Raw genomic sequence first — 20869 nt, 5'->3', positions numbered from 1 at the left:
ACAGGGTCACTATGAGTTAGAATTGACTGGACGGCAACTGGTAGATTATCATTACTCGTTGCCATTGAGTGGATTCCAACTCATAGTGACTGTCATGGATTGAATTGTGTCCCCAAAATTTCTGTCAGCTTGGCTAGGTCATGATTCCCTTGTATGACTGTCCACCATTATATGCGATTTCCCTATATGTTGTAAATCCTATCACTATGATGTAATAAGATGGGTTAGCAGCAGCTATATTGATGAGGTCTATAAGCCAACCTCTTGTGAGATATAAAAGAGAGAAGTGGGGACCTCACACCAAGAAAGCAGTGCTGGGAGCAGAGCGTGTCCTTTGGACCTGAGGTTCTTGTGCTGAGATGCTCCCAGACCAAGGGAAGACTGATGACAAGGACTTCCCTCCAGAGCTGACAGGGAGAGAAAGCCTTCCCCTGGAGTCAGCGTCCTGACTTTGGACTTCTAGCCTACTGGACTGTGAGAGAATAAACTTCTCTTTGTTAAAGCCATCCACTTGTGGTATTTCTGTTACAGCAGCACTGGATGACTAAGACAGTGACCCTACAAGACAGAGTAGAATTGCTCCATAGAGTTTCCAAGGAGTGTCTGGTGGATTTGAACTGTCAACCTTTTGGTTAGCAGCCATAGCACTCAACCACTACACTGCCAGGGTTTCCTGTCATCTCTAAGATAAAGAAGAGCTCTGCTCCCCCTCCCCCGCCCATATTTCTAGGGCTTAGTGCTCTACAGCTGGCCTTGAAATTCACAAGGACTTTCCAGTTTCAGAAATGCTGACTCATCTCTCACTTTAGCACGCATCTCCTCCCTGGTGGCCCAGGACTGCAAGTCTGTCTGCAGGATGTGGGGGCTCCCTGGTGGCCCAGGACTGCAAGTCTGTCTGCAGGATGTGGGGGCGGGATGCGAAGGCAGGAAGGGACAACCTCAGGGCTCTCAGATGACTGGCTCCTTTCTACTGCCCTGCAGGTTCCCAAAGAGGTATGTGAGTGCTGACAGGGGTGTCCTCCTTTGCTAAGTGGCGTGGCTGCCTTCGGGGCAGGCACGGCAGCATCTGCTTCTTCTGATGGAAGCCTGTGCTCCCGTGGACAGACTCCCGCGTGATCCGGTGAGCTGGTAGCTTTGGGAGTTGTAAGGACAACCCGGAGTCCCACCTGCCAGGCCCCCACGAAAGAGGATGGTGGTAACCTTTGCCTTCTGTGTACCTGGTGGTCTGACCTAAACAGTATCTGACCAACAGAAATAAATGCCCTGATGCCTGAGAAGAGTAGGAAGCACTGACATTATCTCTTTGGCTCCTCAATAATTTGTAACTGGGCTAGAGAATCCTACCATCAGTATCATACTTAATACACTGGGGTTTCTTCCTGCCATCCTGGGCTTCACTGGCTGTACCCTCCGCCTCAGCCAGGTGAAGGTAGGAGCTCCGGGCAGCCTCCTGGGGAGGGGCCTGGTGTGGCTACCTTTGAGAGTGCATTCTGGGAATGTTCTTGGCCCCCCTGGTGGCAGCCAGCACAAGGCCAACCCCAATAAATTTGAGCTCAGTGATCCTGTCCTCAGCTGCATGTTAGAACCACCTGGGGAGATTTTAAAAATCAATGTTCAGGCGCCACTGCAGACCAGTTACATCAGAATCTCTGGGGTGGAGCCCGGGCATTGAGTGTTTTAATAAACTACTCAGGTATTCCAGTGTGTAGCTAAGGCTGCGAACCGCTGTTCTGTCTGGGGCTCCCTCCAGCTGGGGTCAATTGCACGAATTATGTAGCGGTACATCTGTTCTGCTTCGTTCTCACTCCCACTGTCAAGGGCTCTCAAGCTTAACCAGCTACAGCTTGTACCAACTTGACCTAAATTCACAGGCTCCATCCCATGCATTATTCCAAGGCTGCAGACTACTGGTCTACCCTGTCCCTGTTATTGATGATGGAGAGAAACGGACAAGGGAGTAGAGATACTCTAGAGGAAACGCCTCTTCACTCACCTCTTCACGACTGGAAAACAGGACAAAACCTGATTAAGTCCAATCGCTGGTAGTTCCCATCAGGAACATCACATTTAAACGAGTAAGGAGTCATATGCACAGATGGTGGAACGCCCTGCAATAGTGCCACGGGGTGCCCTCAATATGTCGCCATGGGTCCTGTGCTCTGCAAGTGCCGGGGGTCTTCAGGTCTGAAACCACTGTGTTAGAATCCCCTGGAGGGCCTGTCAGAGCACAGGCTGCTGGGCCCACACTCAGAGTTTCTGATTCTCTAGGTCTGAAGCGGGGGTGAGCAAGAATTCACATTTCTAACAAGTTCCCAGGCGATGCTGATTCTGGGCCCACACTTTGAGAACCACCCTCGGTTAAACCTGCCCTACCCTTCCTGTCGCTGCTAGTGGAGCCATGTTGAGAGCAGTGTGAGGGCCAGGGACCTGGTGGCACCTGCCTGTTTGGGTCCCTGATAGGACAGAGGGGACCCAGCTCTTGCCTTAGCATTATCCCATTCCCACTCTGGCCTCCCAAACAGAGTTTGGTTTCTCTAATCTTCCCTGTCCCTGGATTATTGATGAAACTCAGTTTGTTCCCTTCCCACCCCAGCCCTAAGGTGGCTTCTCTACCTCAATTCTACAGAGTACTGTCTCCTGCTTGTTCTGTCTCCTCTCCTTGCTCCCAAGAGCAATGGAAAGAATGATGTTCAACTCCATGACCCTTGGCCTTTGGCCACAGCCTGACACTCTCAGCATTGTCCTGCCCAGAGTGTAAGCATTTTCAGGGGAATCCCAAGCTCTGTGGCTGCCCATGTGCGAGGTCAGTGGAGGTGCTGGGGTTCCATGGAGTTCTGACCAGGGCAGTGGGGGCAGGTGGCTTTGCAGACAGATGGTCCTAAGAGGGCCTGCTGACTGTGAGTGGACACTGTCCGCTCCGGAGTGGGCCTCCTGGCACTGGGTCACACAGAAGTCACAGCCCCGTGCAGCTTGTCAGCACCTGTCCTCTGTCACGGGCATCTTGATGAAGACTGATCATAAAACTACAGTGCTGCAGGGAGGCTCAATTACAGCAGTAGGGACACTGGCACCTGTGTCATTGAAGCTCCCCGCGGTAACTAATTACCTTGTGTCATACAGCAAAAGCCTCCCTCTCCCCCCTCAAAACAGGTGGGTCATGGGGAGCATCTCCCCCCTTCCCAGGAGATCCCAGGCTCTGAGGAGCAAGGAGGGACCCAGAGCCAGGCTGTGCTGTGGCCACCCTCTCTGTCTGCCTCCTTAAGAGCTGCCACCTTGGCCCCCTGGCCTGAGCACCCTGGTGACCTTGCAGAGCAATTTCCCAAATAGTCACAGGTGAGAAGGCCCTTCTGGCTGCTTCTGCTCGCAGGACTGGGATTTAAGCCTCAGGCCGGTCCTGGGATGTCATTGCCAACACCTCCCAGCCCTCCCCCCACACCCTGGGAGGTCAGTGTCATCACCCCCCAACTTTCCCCCTCACACCCTGGGAGGTCAATGTCAACGGCCCCCAACTCTCCTCTTCACACCCTAGGGGGTCAATGCCAACTACAGAATAAAAGATTCAAAGAGCTGGTGACTCATGAGGAAAAATATCCAGTGAGAAGCTGAGCACACACCACAGACCCTGCTGTTCAATTCTTCCTTTCCTGGGGAGGAAGCAGGAGCCCAGAGGCAAGGGGTTTGGCTATGGGCACAGTCAAGGGCAGTACTCAAACAGGGTCTGACACACAGAAGGCGCTCGCAGCACAGCTGGTGATAGACACACGGCGAGTTAGCGACAGACCCCAAGGTGGGAGCTCAGGCGAGAACGCGGGCCTCCTGATGCTTAAAAAAAAAAATGCTTAGCTTGGTGTTAAAAACCAACAAGCTCCAGATTAACGTCACAAAACTGAACTCTTCTGCCCCATCTTCCAGAATTTAAGGAGAGATTGACTGTGACTCTCACTTTGTGCAGCTGGGGAACCATACCGATGTGCACCTGGGCCAGGACTTCTTCCGGGGCCACCAGCCCTCAGCCCGCTCCAGCACCTACGTCAACCTGCGTGAGGTCACCGGCCGGGCCTGGCTGCCCCCGGGGGAGTACCTGGTGGTGCCGTCCACCTTCGAGCCCTTCAAGGATGGCGAGTTCTGCCTGAGGGTGTTCTCGGAGAAGAAGGCCACGGCCCTGTGCGTGCTCCTTGCCCTCCCTGGTGGGGGGTGTTGTCTGAGAGCTCGGGCCAGCTGGGGGGAATGACCAGAGGCAGGCACTGGGCCCTGCTGGCTGATGCTCCTGGCTGAGGCCTCTCAGAAGATACCTGTCAAGTACCACAGGACCCAAGGGTCCATAACTGGGTGTCCCCTTCTGTCCCCACCATTTTGGCCTACATGACACAGGGGAAGTTTTTTCGAAAAAGAGGCCAAGGGGTGGTTGGCAGTGGCACCAGGAGCAGCCCGGTTAGAAGGTCTTCCACCCGGCATGGGGGGGCACCAGAGGCCCAGAGAATCCGATCTAAATGGCAGTACCACCTTCTCCTCTGTCTGAGACACGCACGTATACGTACACATGCACATGAGTGCACACGCATACACATACACATGTGCACACAGATGCACATGCATGGACACGCACACACATGCACACGTGCACACATATACACACATGCACACACCCCATGCATATGCACATATATGCATGCTCTCATGCACATGCACACACATGCACACACACATGCACACACACATGCACACATACACGTATTCACATGCACACACACCCACACATGAGCACACACACACACACACCCATGGATGTGCACATACATGCACACACTCACGCACGTGTACATACACATATACATGCACACACATGTGCACACACATGCACACACATACACGTACACACACATGAACACCCACCCACGCATGAGCACACACACGCATACAGAGGTGCAGGCATGCACACGTGCACACACACACAGGCACACACACGCATAGAGAGGTGCAGGCATGCACACGTGCACACACACACAGGCACAGACACGCACGTGCACACGCATGCACACGTTCTGCATGGGCTCGCTAGCTCATTCCAACAGGGGTTTATGCAGCTGTGTTCCCGGGGAGCGCAGGCTGGGGGAGGGGAAGAGCGAGAACTGGGACAGGATGGGGAGAAAATCCCCAAGAGGAGTGGCCCCCAGGGCGCAAGTTCTAGGGTCCGTTAAGTCAAACGAAATTGGCAGCTCTTTTCTCTGATGAGGAGTCTCCAGGTGACGCAAATGGTCAATGCGCTTACCCGCTAACTGAAAGGTTAGAGGTTCTAGTCCACCCAGCGGTGCCTCAAAAGAAAGGCTTGGCAATCTCCTTCTGAAAAATCAGCCACCGAAAATTCTTTGGAGCTCAGTTTTACTCTGATACACATGGGATCGACATGAATCAGAGATGACTCAATGGCAGCTGGCTTGTCTCTGGTGGAAACTCAGGGTAGGGTGAAGGCTGGGAAGGGAAGAAAGGATGCTGGTTAGAGATTCAGTTTATGCAGTTTGGGGCTAGTAGGAACTGAAGTTCTGGAATGGGAAGCCAATCCCTCAGGAGGTCAGAACTTCCTAACTTGGCCATGAGCTGTGCATTTTACTGACTTCATTCTTTCTTTGTATTTCAGGGAAATTGGAGATGTTGTGGCTGGAAACCCACATGAGGTATGAAGTCTTTTAGGATGCCAAGCTCTGACATTGTTACACAGCAGAGATTTGGGGTTTCTTTTTTTTTCTTCTTTTATTGTACTTTAGATGAAAGTTTACAAAGCAAACTAGCTTCTCGTTAAACAATTAACACACATATTGTTTTGTGACACCAGAGGTACCACAGAGAGCTGGGTTGGCTCTGTTTGGCCAAAGTGGGGCAGGACGTATTCTATTGTTGGGCTTAAATCAAATTTGTAAGCTCATATTTCTGCAGATACCGAAGAAGGTGTCAAGTAAGGATCCATCTTATCCTGTTGCTTTATGTCATGAGTTTGTTAGATAGAAAACGCTTGCCCACATTGTCTGCTAACCCCTGCCCTTGACAGATGTGACTTCTCCCAAGTCTCCTGGGACTTGGTGCACTGTAGTTAAGCCAATAGCCTAACCACCTTGAGTCAGCTGCAATACCTGGCACCAGAGCCCCTTTCTGTGCTTGCGGCTTTTGGTGAGCTGAGCTCCTCAGAACTCCTCCAACCCTGCCCCAGCTGCAGGTGCCAGTTCAGGCCCCTCACTGTCCCCAGGAGGACGTATCTAACTATCAGTCCCAGGTGTGTTAGAAAGGCCAGTGTGCCTGTGAGGAGGGTGTGGATTCTGATACACAGCTCAGGGGATAAAAATTATCCAACCCCCTCCCCTTTTTTCTGGTTTCCACTAAGTCAACTTAAAACTGACCCTAGGTTCGCATTGCACCACGAGTCCAATGGCAGTCATGCTGTCATTATTGGGGCTCCCATCTCCACCTCCTATGGTCTTGGGGTTCTCTGAAGCACCAAAAGCAACTGGAAGTCCCTTCCGGTCGTGGGTCCACATTGGCCTCAGCTCGTGCCTCAGCTCACGGTTCCTTCATGTCTGATGGCTGTTGACCTGGAATCTTTGGTGAACTGACAGCCCCAGGCCGAGGGTCCATTCTTCCCTTCAAAGGTCCCAGGCATGGCCATGGAGCCGTGCAAGGATTCCCAATACTTCAAGGCCCTGTAGACTTCAACTTCTTCTTGGTCTCAGGAAAACTCTGCCTTTTCTGTCTCGGCACCCTCCCTACCACACACACAGAGACACCCAGTACAATGTCTGTAGGGGACTTGGACTTTTACAAGAGGCAGGAAGAGCCATTGCCTTCAAGAACTTCTGTTTTTCTCCCTCCAGAAATCTCTAAGGCACAGACAGTCAGACATTGGAACAGACACACTCTTGGAATTTAGATACGTTCACTTTGAGCAGGATTGTAAAGATGCCGTCACCTCGTGACGTGACGATAATTTCTTAGTTTTGCCGTGCTGCCTTACTATTTACAGAGCATTCCCCATCTATTTCCCCAGACAACAGATGACTCCACTCTAACAAGTTCCTGGAGAACAAGGACCATCTCTTGTTCTCCATTGTATTTCAGGCACAGACAGGAGAGTTCCCAGCATGTGCCAGTTGTTTAGTAAATCTTATTTATTTATTTTTTAGTTTTCCGTATGTTCTTTATTCATCTTTTTTTTTTTTATTATTGTACTTTAGATGAAGGTTTACAGAACAGACTAGCTTCTCATTAAACAATTAGTATACGTATTGTTTTGTGACATTGGTCAACCACATGTCAGCACTCTCCCTTTCTCGATCTTGGGTTCCCTATTACCAGCTTTCCTGTCCCTTCTTGCCTTTTGGTCCTTGCCCCTGAGACAGTGTACCCCTTTAGTCTCATTTTGTTTTATGGGCCTGTCTAATCTTTGGCTGAAGGGCAAACCTCAGGAATCACTTCATTACTGAGCTAAAAGGGTGTCTGGGGGAAATATTTTTTTTTAGTAAATGAATAAATGAATAAACTGTGAGGTATACAGTATTTACCACCATATAACCACATCTTCCTTACTCCCAAGTTTCCAAAAATTACCCTGTCTCTGATGACACCCCCTAGTGGTGGAGCGACTGCTATGTACCAGAATTTATTGTTGGGTGCCCATGATTCCGACTCATAGAGACCCCATGTGACAGAGAAGAACTGCCCCACAGCGTTTTCTTGGCGGTAATATTTACGGGAGCAAATCGGCAGGTCTTTTTCCCGTGGAGCTGCAGGGTGGGTTCGAACCACCAACCTTACGGTTAGCAGCTGTGTGCTTAACCCCAGTATTGATATCCACGTAAGTGTTCTTTTCTTCTCTTCCCTTCTGTTGCTCTTCCTCCTTCTTTGCTGTGTGACGTTATCCTGTGTTCGCCCCAGGAATAAGGTAGTATTAGTCCATGTCCAGAATTTATGAACTTCCACTACATTTTGGAGTATAGTATATGGGATTACATGAACAAAATAATTTTTTTGCTACAAAAGTACTTTAAAGTCATGTGTGATGAGACACGGTTACCACTTTTCTTCTCAAAATTTAGATACATTCTGGGATATGCTCACCTTATATGTGAACAAATGTGGTAGGCATTAATATCCCCATGTTACAGATGGGAAAACAGAGCCTCAGAGAGGCTGAGTGTAGTAAAACATAGAGAGTATCTGCTCTGGTTATCATAGTAGAGGGTGGAGGGGTTTGTATCCTGGCTCCCCATTTACTGCTGTATGATCTCAGCCTGTTACCATTTGAAATGTCAGTATCTCCATCTGTGAAATGTGGATAGTAATGGGACCGGCCTCACAGGATGGCTGTGAGTATTAACTGAAATAATCCACGTAAAGTATCTGATAGGTATTAAGTAGACAGTACTTTAAGTATTAATGCTATTACTACTCTTATTTGTATTGTCAGGCCATATTGGACATGTTGTACTTTTCTGAATGACTGTCTTAGAGGGCATTGACTTGGCTTTCTGGAACCTCTTCGAACCATCTGGGACATATGTCATTTTCCTCATTATGTCTAGTGGTGACAGTTTGGGGAGGATCATTCTATTTTTGACAAAGCCCATTGTCATATCAGAAAGATTCTGGACAGAGTCATTCGTATAATGGTTTGTAATTTTCAAAGGATTTTGACACACATTAGCTCTCATTTAGCTCTCAAAATGACCCCGTGAAATAGGCCTCATTGATTCAGATTTCGAGTTGAGGAGATAGATGCCCAGAGCCCTGGAATTGTGTGTTGTACGTGGCCAATCTGGCTTTTGTACTCAGGCCTTCTGTCTCCTCATTCTGCTATTTCTCCTAGGCTGTGCGCTTAACTACTTTTTAATCGTGCTGCTCTTTGAGAACCTGACGAAAGCTAAGAAAATGCAGGTGAACACTATCAAAAGTTTTCTTCTAATTTCGGGCTTTTGAAGACCCAGGCCAGGGTGCTCTGCCATCAGTTTTTCTGCCCTTCTCTGCAGGAGATTCACCCAAGTCCCCTAAGCTGAAGGGTAGTGGGGATTACTTCCCCGCACTCCTGGGAGAGGAGCCCCCTAGGCCCTGGCACTGCGTCCCTGTTGGACTGTAAACTCCCCACGGGCAGGGCCTCAGACATGTCTCTTGCTTGCCTCCGTGTGCCCCCATTCAGCCCAGTGCCTGGCATGTCGTGGGTGCTCTGTAGATATCAATGGCTGAATGAATGAGTTCTAAATCTCAGTCTTTCATCCTCCTCAGCGGTTCCCCTTTTAACCTTGCAATTGTCCTTTGTTTCAGCCACACCCCAGTGAGGTGGAGCAAGAAGACAGCCAGTTCAAGAGCCTGTTTGAGAAGCTGTCAGGGCAGGTGCGTGTTTGGTGGACAGACAGGTGGGCATAGCGTGCAGGTATGTCAGTCTTTCCTTCCGTGGGTACCTGTGAATGAAACAAGCGAGGCTGCTGGTCTCGGGCCCCTGGCCTCTGTGTCTGTTACTATGTCCTGTCTTTAGTACCAAGGACTTTTTCTGCGCAGCTGGCGGAGAATAGTCCTGGGTCTCTCTTCTTGCCGCGTTGACTGACTCTTGAGAAAACAGGAAATGGAATCTGCAGGTCCTGCCAGAAACCTTTCTGTTTATAAATTGGCCCTGTCAGCTCAGGGCCTCTGACTAAACGGCCAGGGCAGCAAAACCTCTAGATTAATACGCTTCAGAGGTGGGAAGGATTGCCCAGCCCGGGTGGCAAGCGGCTCAGCTAACCTGGCCTGTGATTGGTGTACAGAACCGCAGTCCAGCTCACTCTCCCACCCCAAGGGAGACCAACAGCACTCTCTACTCCTGAATTCAAGTGTGGCTGGGCCCACTCGCATGACTCGGGGGCTCACCAAGCCGAGGAGAGCAGCCGCCAGCACCCACCACTCCTTCCCCCCTCCCCTCGTGACATGGCTGTTTGTGATTCCAGTCCCGTGGAAGCCATGGAGCATTAGAGTGGCCCTGGGACCAGAGGCGTCACCACTAGTCCCATAAAGGCATAAATGCACTGCCCTTTGGCGGGTAGTAAGGTGTGCCAAAGGGCCTTGGAGAGGAGAGAAACAATGCTTGCTGCCACCAGGGAAATCCCGGCGGATGTCTAGACTGGAGCATGGAACAGAGAAAATACATTAGAATCCTCAGCATGAAGCAGGACCTGGGAGCACCGTACCTTTGCAGAGCCATTGAAGAAACCGTTGCAAAAACAAGTCAGTTTATGTTTTAAATGGCTGCTCAGACTAGTATTTTTACTAACAAAACCTGATTGCCTTAGATGCCAAGGGACCATATTTTCTTAAGAACATCAAGAACAATAAAAAATAAAAGCTTATATTGTATAGTTCTTCTAGTACCTTATCTTACTGCTGTGTGGGGCAGGGTCTGTCACTCTCCCGTCTGGGTGGGTGAAGTGACCAGCACAGGGAGGTTAAGGAGGGACAGGGCAGGGTTCAAACATAGACTCCCTGACATCCCGTTTCTTGCCTGGCAGGCTAATAGGGGCCATGTTCTTGGCCAGGTACCTTTTCAGGTCTTAAACAAACAAACACAAAATCCTTTCTGTTGAGTTGATCCTGACTCATGGCAACCCCGTGTGTTACAGAGTAGAACTGCTCCATAGGATTTTCTTGGCTGTATTCTTTATGGAACAGATCACCAGGCCTTTCTTCTGTAGTACCGCTGGGTGGATTTGAACTGCCAACCTTTAAAGTAGTAGTTGAGAGCAAACCATTTCCATCATCAGAGACCTTCTCAGGTCTTATAGAGGTGGCTACTCTGTGGCTGAATGAAGCCAGCTGCCCTCCCAGGAGACCCTGGGTGGTAGGAGTCCCTGGGTGGTGCACATGGCTAACACACTTGGCTGCTAACTGAAAAGTTAGAGGTTTGAGTACACCCAGAGGTACCTTGGAAGAAAGGTCTGGAGATCTATATTTGAGAAATCAGCCATTGAAAGCCCTGTGGAGCACAGTTCGTCTCTGATACACATGGGGTCGCCATGAGTCGAATCAACTCGACAGCAACTAGTTTGGTTTTATCTGGCAGGTAGAGGGTGGGAGCGAGGACATGGGGAGGCGTGGGGCTGCCCTGGATACAAATGGCAAAACCACTCTTCAAGAGGGGCAGTGACTTTGCTAAGGTCACACAGTGAGTAAGGGGTGGCGTCACCATTGGAACCCAGATCTGGGCCTGACAGTCTGCATTTTATTCATCATCCTGCCTGAGGTCTGTCTCCCAGCTAAGAGTTAGGGGACAGATCTTCCCTCTGGCTCAGTCTTTACCCCAGACGAACATGGGAAATCCTATTCCCCTAAGCCTCTGCTCTCAGTTTAGGTGGGCTGCTCCATGAAATAGCAGCCCCCAGGGGCAGAAACGTGGTGCAGGGGGGAAAGCTGGTGCCTTGGGGTGAGATTGTCTTAGGGGATGAACCCCAGCTCTGCTACTTAGTAGCTGTGAACCCCAAGCAATTACATCATGTATGAAAATGATAAATTATATTGCTTATGTATACAGGTCTTAAAAACCAAAACCAAACCTGTTGTCCAGTTGATCCTGACTCATAGCGACCCTATAGGACAGAGTAGAACTGCCCCATAGGGTTTCCAAGGAGCAGCTGATAGATTTGAACTGCTGACCTTTTGGTTAACAGCTGAGCTCTTAACCACTGCACCACAACTCTAAAGTAGACACGGAGCTGTTTTGAAGATTAAGGGGTGTCCACACAGGGCAGGTGGCACGTAAGTGCTAGCTCCTGTTATTACCAGTCGCCGGATTTTGCCCTCTGTTTAAGCAAGTGCCGTGCCAGGGATCGAGGCCCTGGCGTGGCAGCCTTCAGCTACAGTGTGGACAGATCTCGTGCCATCAACACACGCCTCCAGCCAGGCTGTCAGGGACCCCAGAGGAAAGGGAATTTGAGTTTTTAAAGAAAAAACTCTGTGTTTTATGAATGCAGTGTCGCTGGACCTGGTGACTTGACTGCAGAGAAGGCTCCGTGTCAGTTTGAGGTCTTGAAGGGCTTGTCGGGGTCTGATGTGACTTATATCCCATTCCTCTTTCCAGGACTCGGAGATCAGTGCCAGTGAGCTCAAGACGGTTCTGAATGGGATGTTTTCCAAACGTAAGTCCCCCCTTGAGTTCTTTCAGAGAGTCTACAGGAACCTGAGAAAGATGCCGGGGTCAGGGTGGGGCCAGGCTTTGGGCCCCAGAGTCAGAGAGACAGGGCACCTCAGGTGGGGAGAAGGGGGTCCTATTCTATCCAGCAAGAGCACAGAGCCGGGCGGCAGGGGAGGCAGGCGGTGGGGGGTGGGGGGGGGGCGGTGATGCTGGCCGGCCAGCCTGGACTTGAAGACCTTCGAAAACGAGCTGCTGTGCGCCAAATGAAATCATGTGCCAAGTCCTGACAGGAAGAAGCAGGGCTGGGAGTGACTTTTGTGAAACTTTTTCATAGAATGAGTAACTTTGACACTGTGGAAAACCACATGCAGATGAAGGGTCTTATTGCACGTCTTCGGGGGAGGGGCGTGGAAGGGATGATCCTGCCCCAGATTGTGCTTGGTTCCCTCAGACTCATCGTCACTCTTTAGCAAGGCTTGGGGACTGTCCGAGGGTTAAACTGCACCCAAGAGGAAAGGTTTGCTCTGCCCCACCTGAACCCCAGGCTATAGGCGCTGGCCTGGAGCTGGTTTTTTCTGTCCAGGGATGGGCCAGGCCAAGTCTGCTGGCTGGCTGCGTACTGGGCTCCAGTGCACCGCTGCAGCACGTCCTGGTGTGAGAGTGCCGAAAGCAGGTCTCAGCAGATGGCCAAGTAGGACGGATGCCTCTTGGGGACAGGGTGGAGCAGCTCCCCAGGGCTCAGGCCCAGGCACTGGCTCAGGACCGCCTTCCCACCCTCGGCTCCAGCTCTTGCTCCTACCTTCCTCTTGGCAGGGAATGAGTGGCTGATGGGAGCAGGGCGAGGAGGAGACGGCTGCAGGGTCTTTGGCTCCTGCCTTGGCTCCCAGGTGTGAAGAAGGTGAGGGCGGAAGTCGGGGATGGCTGGAGCTTCAGGGAGACGCTTGGCCATTTAGCAAGTACTGATAAAAGCTGCCTTTGAAGAGACAGTAGGTCAGTTTGTGGCAGTATGGTAGCTTGTGTGTTGGAAGCCATGCCACCAGTATTTCAAAGACCAGCCAGGTCACCCACGCCGGACAGGTTGCAGTGGATTTTCCAGACTAAGACAGACTCGGAAGAAAGGCCTGGTGATTGACTCCCCAAAAATTAGCCAAGGAAAATCCCGTGGATCACAACAGAGTGTTGTCTCTGACGTAACGCTGGAAGGTGAGCCCTATGTTTGAAAAAAAAAGAAGGCGCTCAAAATACACAGTGGCTGCAGCCATGGACACGACTGTGACGATGACGTAACGCTGGAAGGTGAGCCCTACGTTCGAAGGCGCTCAAAATACACAGTGGCTGCAGCCATGGACACGACTGTGACGATGACATAACGCTGGAAGGTGAGCCCTACACTAGAAGGCGCTCAAAATACACAGTGGCTGCAGCCATGGACACGACTGTGATGCTGGCCTGGGACTGTTACACACAGGGTTGTCGTGAGTCTGCTCAATAGCAGCTAACAACAACAACAACAAGTCGTGGTTAAAAGCACAGGCTATGGAGCCGGATGGCCTGCGTTTAAATCAGGGCTTCGAACCCCTGCTAAGAATTTGCATTTCTAACAGGTTCCCGGGTAACGCTACTGCTGCTGGTTAGGGACTGTCCTGAGTGTTCTAGGAGAGCAGTGGTTCTCACAGTTTATTATACATAAGAATCACCTGGGGATCTCACTAAACTATAGATTCTGATTCAGCATATCTGGGTTGAAAATGCAAACTCTCAGCAGGGGTTCAAACTGGACCGAACCTATTCTCTGCCCTCTACTGTTTGTGTGAAGTTGAGCAAATTATTTCATCTCTCTGTACTCCAGTTTCCTTATCTATAAAATGAGGGTAATGATCGTGTCTACCACAGAGGTTATTCAGAGGAGTAGATGCGCAGTGCTTAGAACAACACCTAACTAATGAGAAGCTATCTGTTTTATTAAAAATGCACCATGTCCCAAGCGCTGCACTAAGAACTTCATTTACATTATCTCATGTCATCTCTGACCTGTCTTTGGGACGAGTAGTAGTATTCCCCCTTGCTGGAAGAGGAAATGAAAGGTCAGTGGTATTATTAATTCACCAAGGTCCCAAGAGTAGCAGAGCCAAGAGTCAACCATGGACCGCACCCCCCCCCAAGTGCTGGTGCTCCTAACCACTCCACTGCACTGCCTCCTGGAATCTGAGCGGTCTCAGGGGGCATCTGCTGATGGACTTGCCCCAGGGCTCTGCCTGTTTAGCAGAGACCACGTTCAGCTCCATACTGCAACTGGCATCTTTGGTGGTCTCCTACCACGGAGATTATTTCCCTTCGTCCTGACTCTCACTCCCCCTTTCTATTTAAATATTTAGGAACGGACATAAAATTCGATGGATTCGACATCAACACTTGCAGGGAAATGATCAGCCTGTTGGATGTATCCTTTCAATGTACTTTCTTCCTGTTTTTAATGATTCCTCATCCTTTTCCAGTGAGGAGGAAGAGAAGGGTAAACAAGAGAAAGGACGAGAAGGGAAATGAGCAATTATTGAGCATCTGACAGGCATCATGCTGGAAGCTTTTAAATATATGTATATTTATACATATTATATATGATACATATTATATATAACATTTGTTACTTATTATCTATCATCCATCCATCCATCCATCTGTCCATCTGTCCATCCATCCATCCATCCATCAGTCCATCCATCCATCCATTCGTCTATCTATCAGCTATGGTGAGCTACTGCTGCTAACCAAAAGGTCGGCAGTTCGAATCTACCAGCTGCTCCTTGGAAGCTCTATAGGTCAGTGTTCCTCTGTCCTACAGGGTCACTATGAGTTGGAATTGTCTTGATGGCAATGGGTTTGCTTTTTTTAGTTTGGTTGGTGCTCAGGGCCAAGGGCTTTGGAACAGGTAGGGGTTCAAGTCTAGCTCCACTGCTTACTAGGTGGGTAACCTTGGAGAAGTTACTAAATGCTCTGGATCTCGGTCTCTTCTCCTAGCAAATGAGATCACAATGTCTAGCTCATGTGGTTACTGTGAGGATGAAACGAGATACAGTATACAAAGTGCCTAGTGCTACAGAGTGTGTTGGCTCCGCCTGAATACTCCAAGTCTGAGATATGTTGGCTGGATTATTAGTAGGAGTTTGAAGGCTGTGGGGCATTCGGTACTCAGTGTCCATCACAGGTACAAGAACACAGACTTTCCTAAGCGGAGGGGCTCACACTCTCGGGTGCAAAGGTGATGTTTTGTTTAGCTAGTTGAAGGGGGTACGAATGATGGTCAGTTTCAGAATGTTAACATTGGTGCTGTAGCTGGTGAACGCTGACTAGCTGTAATTGCCGAGAAAAGGGTAGCATTTCCAACAGACTTAACTTGATGAGGGCAGGGAGAGCTCCAAACCAAATCCCTATCACCTAGCACAGTGCTCAGTAAATACTTGCTGAATGAATGTAATTTGGGGGCAGAGAATTCCACGCCCTCCCACCCCCACCTGTTTTGGTTGTCGAGTGGCCTCTGAGCCAGGTGTGCTTCTGGGGCTGTGGCCCAGAGCCCAGGAATGATTGCTGAGAATTCCAGGCGTCCCTGCGTGCCACACCGTCAAGTACACGTAGACTGCCGTGGCTGAGAACCCCAACCCCCTGCCTCCGATGGCTTTCCTGGTAACACCTGGCATTCTAACCAACTTTAGTTATTTGAATTCTCAGTTACAGAGATTTAAAACTGGAAGTGCTTGATGGTGCCAACAGTTTGTGCTTGACTACTAACATAAAGGTTGTTGGTTCAAAACTATACAGCAGCACCACGAAAGAAGGCCTGGCAGTCTGCTTCCATAGATTACAGTCAAGAAAACCCTATGGAGCAGTTCTACTGTGTAACCCATGGGTCGCCATGAGTCAGAATTGATGGCAACAGTCTTTTTTTTTTTTTTTTTTTTTGCAGTTCAAACCTTTCCACAACCCAGGATGATTAGAGTGTTAACCAAGGAGTCGGGGGGAACCGCTGCTCTTGAGTCGATTCCAGCTTATAGTGACCCTATAGGATAGAGTAGAACTGCTCCATAGGGTTTCCGAGGAGTGGCTGTTGGATTTGAACTGCCGACTTTTGGTCAGCAGCTGAGATCTTAACCACTGCGCCACCAGGGCTCTGACTAGAGTGTCAGCCCATTGCCCTCAGGCAATTCCGACTGTGTTAGGGGCTAATTAACGACGCTGCTCTGAGATCTGTTGGCTCATGTCTTGCCCTTTGTTCATCCCCCTGTTCATGGCCCAAAAGAAGGGCCTTCAAGAGTGTTTGACTTTTTAATCCTCACTTAACTTTGTTTCCAACCAACCCATACCACCACCATCCACTGCCCTGCTTAGTGCAGACATGGGGGATCATGAGAGAGAGCCATCCATAAGATATGTAGAACGTTGGTCTTTAACATGCCCAGAGCAATGAGACCGGCACCTTGGGACTGGTGGAGTTCAAGACACTCTGGCTGAAGATTCGGAAGTACCTGGTAACTACTCTCCTCTGTTGGGCATCCTCTGGGCTCCGGCTCCTCTGCTCCGTTCTGTTTCCAGGCCCTCACCTCTCCCTGACACTCATTCCTGGTCTGTTTCAGACCCTGGTCTGACCATATCCTTAACCGTGGTCAAACACCACAAAACCTGGACATATCGTTCAGGATGGAACAAGAGGCCATGAGAAAGCCACACATGTCAATTCCTGCACTGAAAGGCCCACCATTCAGAGGGCAGGAGAAGCCAGCCCTGGCCCTCAGCCCACTTTCTTATCTCTGTTCTGCATTCTTCTTGGGAAGACTCAGTGGAGTCTGTTTTTTACGGTGTCCCTGGCCTTCCACGAAAGCATTGAGGTGGAGGGAAGATGGTTCTGATGGCCCCATGAATGGCTATTTTCTACCTGGAATTTCTTTTCTGCTTTAGGAGATTTACCAGGAAACCGATTATAACCACACTGGGACCATCGATGCCCATGAGATGAGGACAGCTCTCAAGAAGGCAGGTGAGGACGCAGCCTGCAGATCAAGGCTTAGGAGCCAGGTGTGCATGTTTTAAATGGCAACTCTTAGGATGATGACCGCTATGGATCGTCAGTGGCGGTTACCCTGTTTGGATTTGCTGAGTATTTTCTGTATACAGGGAAAGCGAACACTGCTGGGTTCGGTATAACATAACACTTTAGACTTTTTCTAGGAGACGTCTTGTTACTGGGAAGGTGACAGCAATCACAGAGGGTGGGGCTGTTTAGGAGACAGGCAGGGGACGGGTCAGAGAGGCAGCCCCTTCACCTTCTCTGCTTTTTCTTGCTGTGGCTAATGTGACCCACAGTGTTAAACTCATGAGTTATATTTGTTATGGAGTCCTTGGGCGGCACAGTTAAGTGCTCGATTACTAACTGAAAAGTTGGCAGTTCGAACCCCCAGAGGTGCCTTGGAAGAAAGGCCTGGTGTTCTGCTTCTGAAAGGTTGCAGCCTTGAAAACGCTATGGAGCTCAGTTCTACTCTGACAACCCTAGGGTGGCCATGAGTTGGAATCAACGTGACAGCAACTGGTTTTTTATGTTTGTTATACTGTTAGTGTTGAAGCCCCAGGTCTACTCTTAGGACCAGGGAGGAGGCTAATTCCGATGAGGATTACCTAAAAGGAGATCAGCTGGATGACCAGTCACCTTCTGGGGTCCCTTGGAGGAGGCAGAGTCAGGCCTGGTTTGCAAATTTATACAGAAGCATGGTGGGCCCTCTGCATGGCCAGCCACTTGTGTTTTTATTGGAGACGTGCTGAGTGCAGCTCTTTCTATTCCACCTGTGACCTGGGCCCTCTGCTCCTCAGGTTTCACCCTCAGCAACCAGGTGCAGCAGACCATCGCCATGCGGTATGCAAACAGCAAACTCAGCATCGACTTTGAAGGCTTCATTGCTTGCATGATCCGCCTGGAGAGCCTCTTCAGTGAGCCCCTCTCTCCTTTACCCCGTCTCCCCTGCCGTGCAGGCTGTGGCCAAGGGAGGACCAGGAGACAGAACCAACTGTTGCCTTTGGGTGGCTGGGGTCAAGGACAACTCCAGTGTCTCTGTGGCACCCTGGGGGCAAGGGGAAGCAGAAACTGAAGGGGTTGAGGAAGTCCAGGCTGGCTAGAGCCAAGGTCTTGAAAAGGTGCCATCCAGATTTTTGTATACCTACTATGTGCAGACACTGGGCTGAGATGAACAAGTCCCGGTTGTTGTCCTTAAACAGCTTCTAGTGTCTGTTCACGTTTATGCCAGTGGCGGGGGGGGGGGGGGGACTACTGAGGAGCTGGGGGCCCCTGTGGAAGATAATAGGCATTCTCCTGCCACCTTGGGCCTTGGGCTTGGGTTAAAGTATCCTGATAAAGGAGGGGGTTTGCCTTTCACCGAGGGGTGAGAGGTGGTGAGTTCCAAAGGGAAAAGGTCAGGTGTCTAGAAAGAGGCTAAGGAACTGGATCACCCACAAAGGGGCAACCACAGTCCGTTCCTCCCCGCTTCCCAGCCCACGCCCCCCTAAAGAGTGACAGGTTTCTGGTATGAGTATCTGAGGGTGGAGATGCTCACAGTTAGATTTGTCCATCTGGGCAGGGGACGCCACTGCTGAAAACTCTCACCCTGGGCGCTGGGTCTGGATTTAGCTTTTCAAGGTCCTTGGGGCTAGATGGGAGCTGGCAGGTGGGAGGGGTGTATGGGGGTAGGGTGGGGATGTGGTGGAGAGCAAGGGGGAAGGTACCAGGCAGGGATGGGTGGGCAGAGACAGCTTTCTGGCTGTTCCAAAGTCCTGGAAAATCCCCATCTAATTTCATTCCTTCTCTGGCTTTGCAGAAATATTCAAAGTTCTAGACAAGGAGCAGAATGGAATCATCCAGCTCTCTCTGGCTGAGGTAAATGGCCTGAGGTTTGGTGAATGCTTGCTCACGGTCCTTTGAAATTCTTGGGCTGTATAGATGCTGAGTGGTGTTTGTCCCTTCATAGTGGTCTATAAGAATTCCATGGGAATACCACGTGTGTTCTGTGGCAGGATTGCGGGGAGGAATACGGCCGTCTGTTATGTAGCCTTGCGAACATTTTCATTTATTACTATTATTATTTTAAAGATAGGCTGCAGTTATATTTCAACTCATTTCAAGGAGACAAGCCCTTGTTGACTTGGATGGAATTGTGGGTGGTGGACAAAAGCCAAGATATCTGACTTCTAGGAGCGAGAAGGACGCTGGAAACAAAACGTTAACTCGCAACAAGGCAGAATGGAGATGCAAAGTGAATGAGTGCTTTTACTGTGTACAAGTCACATAAGGTTGTAGGCAGGAAACATCAGAGCACTCCCACCCGGAAGGCTGCGGCCCTGTAAAGCAGAGCCCTTTGTTGGCCCTAGGGGACGGCAGGAGGTATGGACAGGTGCTGAGGGCCTGGCCAGCAGGGAGGCATTGACCCTTGATCTGCATCTGAGCCCCCACATTCTTTTCTTCTCTAAAATGGGAATATCATTGACCCGTCTTCTGTGATCTAGGGAAGACCTTCCTAGAAGCATGTCTGTGGATTCTTACAGATACCAAGAAGATAGTGTTAAACTGAAATTAAATATATATATATCTTCTATGTATGTAGATAAGAATTGGTGGCGCAGTGCTTAACAGCTTGGCTGCTAACCAAAAGGTCAGCAGTTCGAATCTACCAGCTGCTCCTTGGAAACCCTATGGGGCAGTTCTACTCTGTCCTCTAGGGTCGCTGTGAGTCGGAATTGACGGGTTTGGTTTTTTTGTTTATAGAAATATATTTATGTGTGTGCGTAAGTATATCTCCTGTATATGTATATAAGAATTATAAATATTTCCTTATTTTTTATAGGAATATATATATATATGGGTGTGCATAAACAGACACACCCATACATCTATTTCTGAAAGTTTCTTTTGGGGTCTAGAGGTTTTTCTAAGTCACATTTCTATAGTGCGCTAGCTTAAGAGACAGTAGCTTAGTTAAAGGCCTTCCCATTTCCTGTTATTGAGCAAAGACTTACTGGAGGACAGAGATACTAGAAGATCCTGTCCACGTGAGGCAGGAGAACACCCACTGCTGAGAGCCCGCAACACCCTGAGAAGCATACACTCACCCTTGTTCTCTTTCCTTTTAGTGGCTGTGCTGTGTGTTGGTCTGACCCAGCGTTTTGGACGTCTGTGACACTCCTTGCCTGTCTCTTTTCTCCTTCTCTATGATTTTGTGAATCCATACCCACCCCATTACCCATTGCCGTCGAGTCAATTCTGACTCATAGCGACCCTATATACCCACCAGTGGCATGGATTTGTTACTCACACCTTTCTTGCCTTTTGCTGCTTCTTGAGATCCTGGCCTATCCCAGTGAAGCCATTGGAGGAAACCCTGGGCCTCTTCCAGCAGCACCGAGCTTCCTGAGCTGACCCTGGGGCCACGGGGGAAAGAAATCAATTAAAGTTGTTGGCCAAAAAAACGGTTCCGCCTTTCTCTGGTGATGTGTAGTCTGGGGACAGCTTTGGGCTGTTCATATTTTAGGAAAGAAGATGCTCCTGAGAAACGACGTGGCCCAGAACTGCTAAAAGGTCGCGAATGTGGGTTAACTTCCTGGAAAGAGGCCGAGTGCAGACTGCACTGCTCCAAGGGCTGGCCTCGGAAAGGAGGCCTGCCTCAGCCCACCGGGAGCTGGGAAGGGAGCAGGGAAGTTGCT

The 20869-nt window shown here is 49.9% G+C and overlaps 1 protein-coding gene across 1 annotated transcript in view; it reads left to right on the top strand.

Moving 5' to 3' along the window:
* Positions 1-20623, top strand: part of CAPN8 (calpain 8) — an 88354-nt gene extending 67731 nt beyond the window's left edge. The window contains exons 11-21 of the mRNA XM_049867922.1: positions 982-993; positions 3953-4164; positions 5636-5672; positions 9304-9372; positions 12086-12143; positions 14515-14579; positions 16591-16659; positions 17087-17165; positions 17993-18109; positions 18991-19049; positions 20300-20623. Of these exons, the coding sequence (XP_049723879.1) occupies positions 982-993; positions 3953-4164; positions 5636-5672; positions 9304-9372; positions 12086-12143; positions 14515-14579; positions 16591-16659; positions 17087-17165; positions 17993-18109; positions 18991-19049; positions 20300-20323 (801 nt within the window). The 3' untranslated portion in view covers positions 20324-20623. The remainder of the gene's footprint in view (positions 1-981; positions 994-3952; positions 4165-5635; positions 5673-9303; positions 9373-12085; positions 12144-14514; positions 14580-16590; positions 16660-17086; positions 17166-17992; positions 18110-18990; positions 19050-20299) is intronic.
* The last annotated feature ends 246 nt before the right edge of the window (positions 20624-20869 follow it).

The sequence above is a fragment of the Elephas maximus genome, chromosome 24 (genome assembly GCF_024166365.1).
Source record: "Elephas maximus indicus isolate mEleMax1 chromosome 24, mEleMax1 primary haplotype, whole genome shotgun sequence".
Lineage (NCBI taxonomy): Eukaryota > Metazoa > Chordata > Mammalia > Proboscidea > Elephantidae > Elephas > Elephas maximus.
This window is presented reverse-complemented; position numbering and strand designations above follow the sequence as displayed.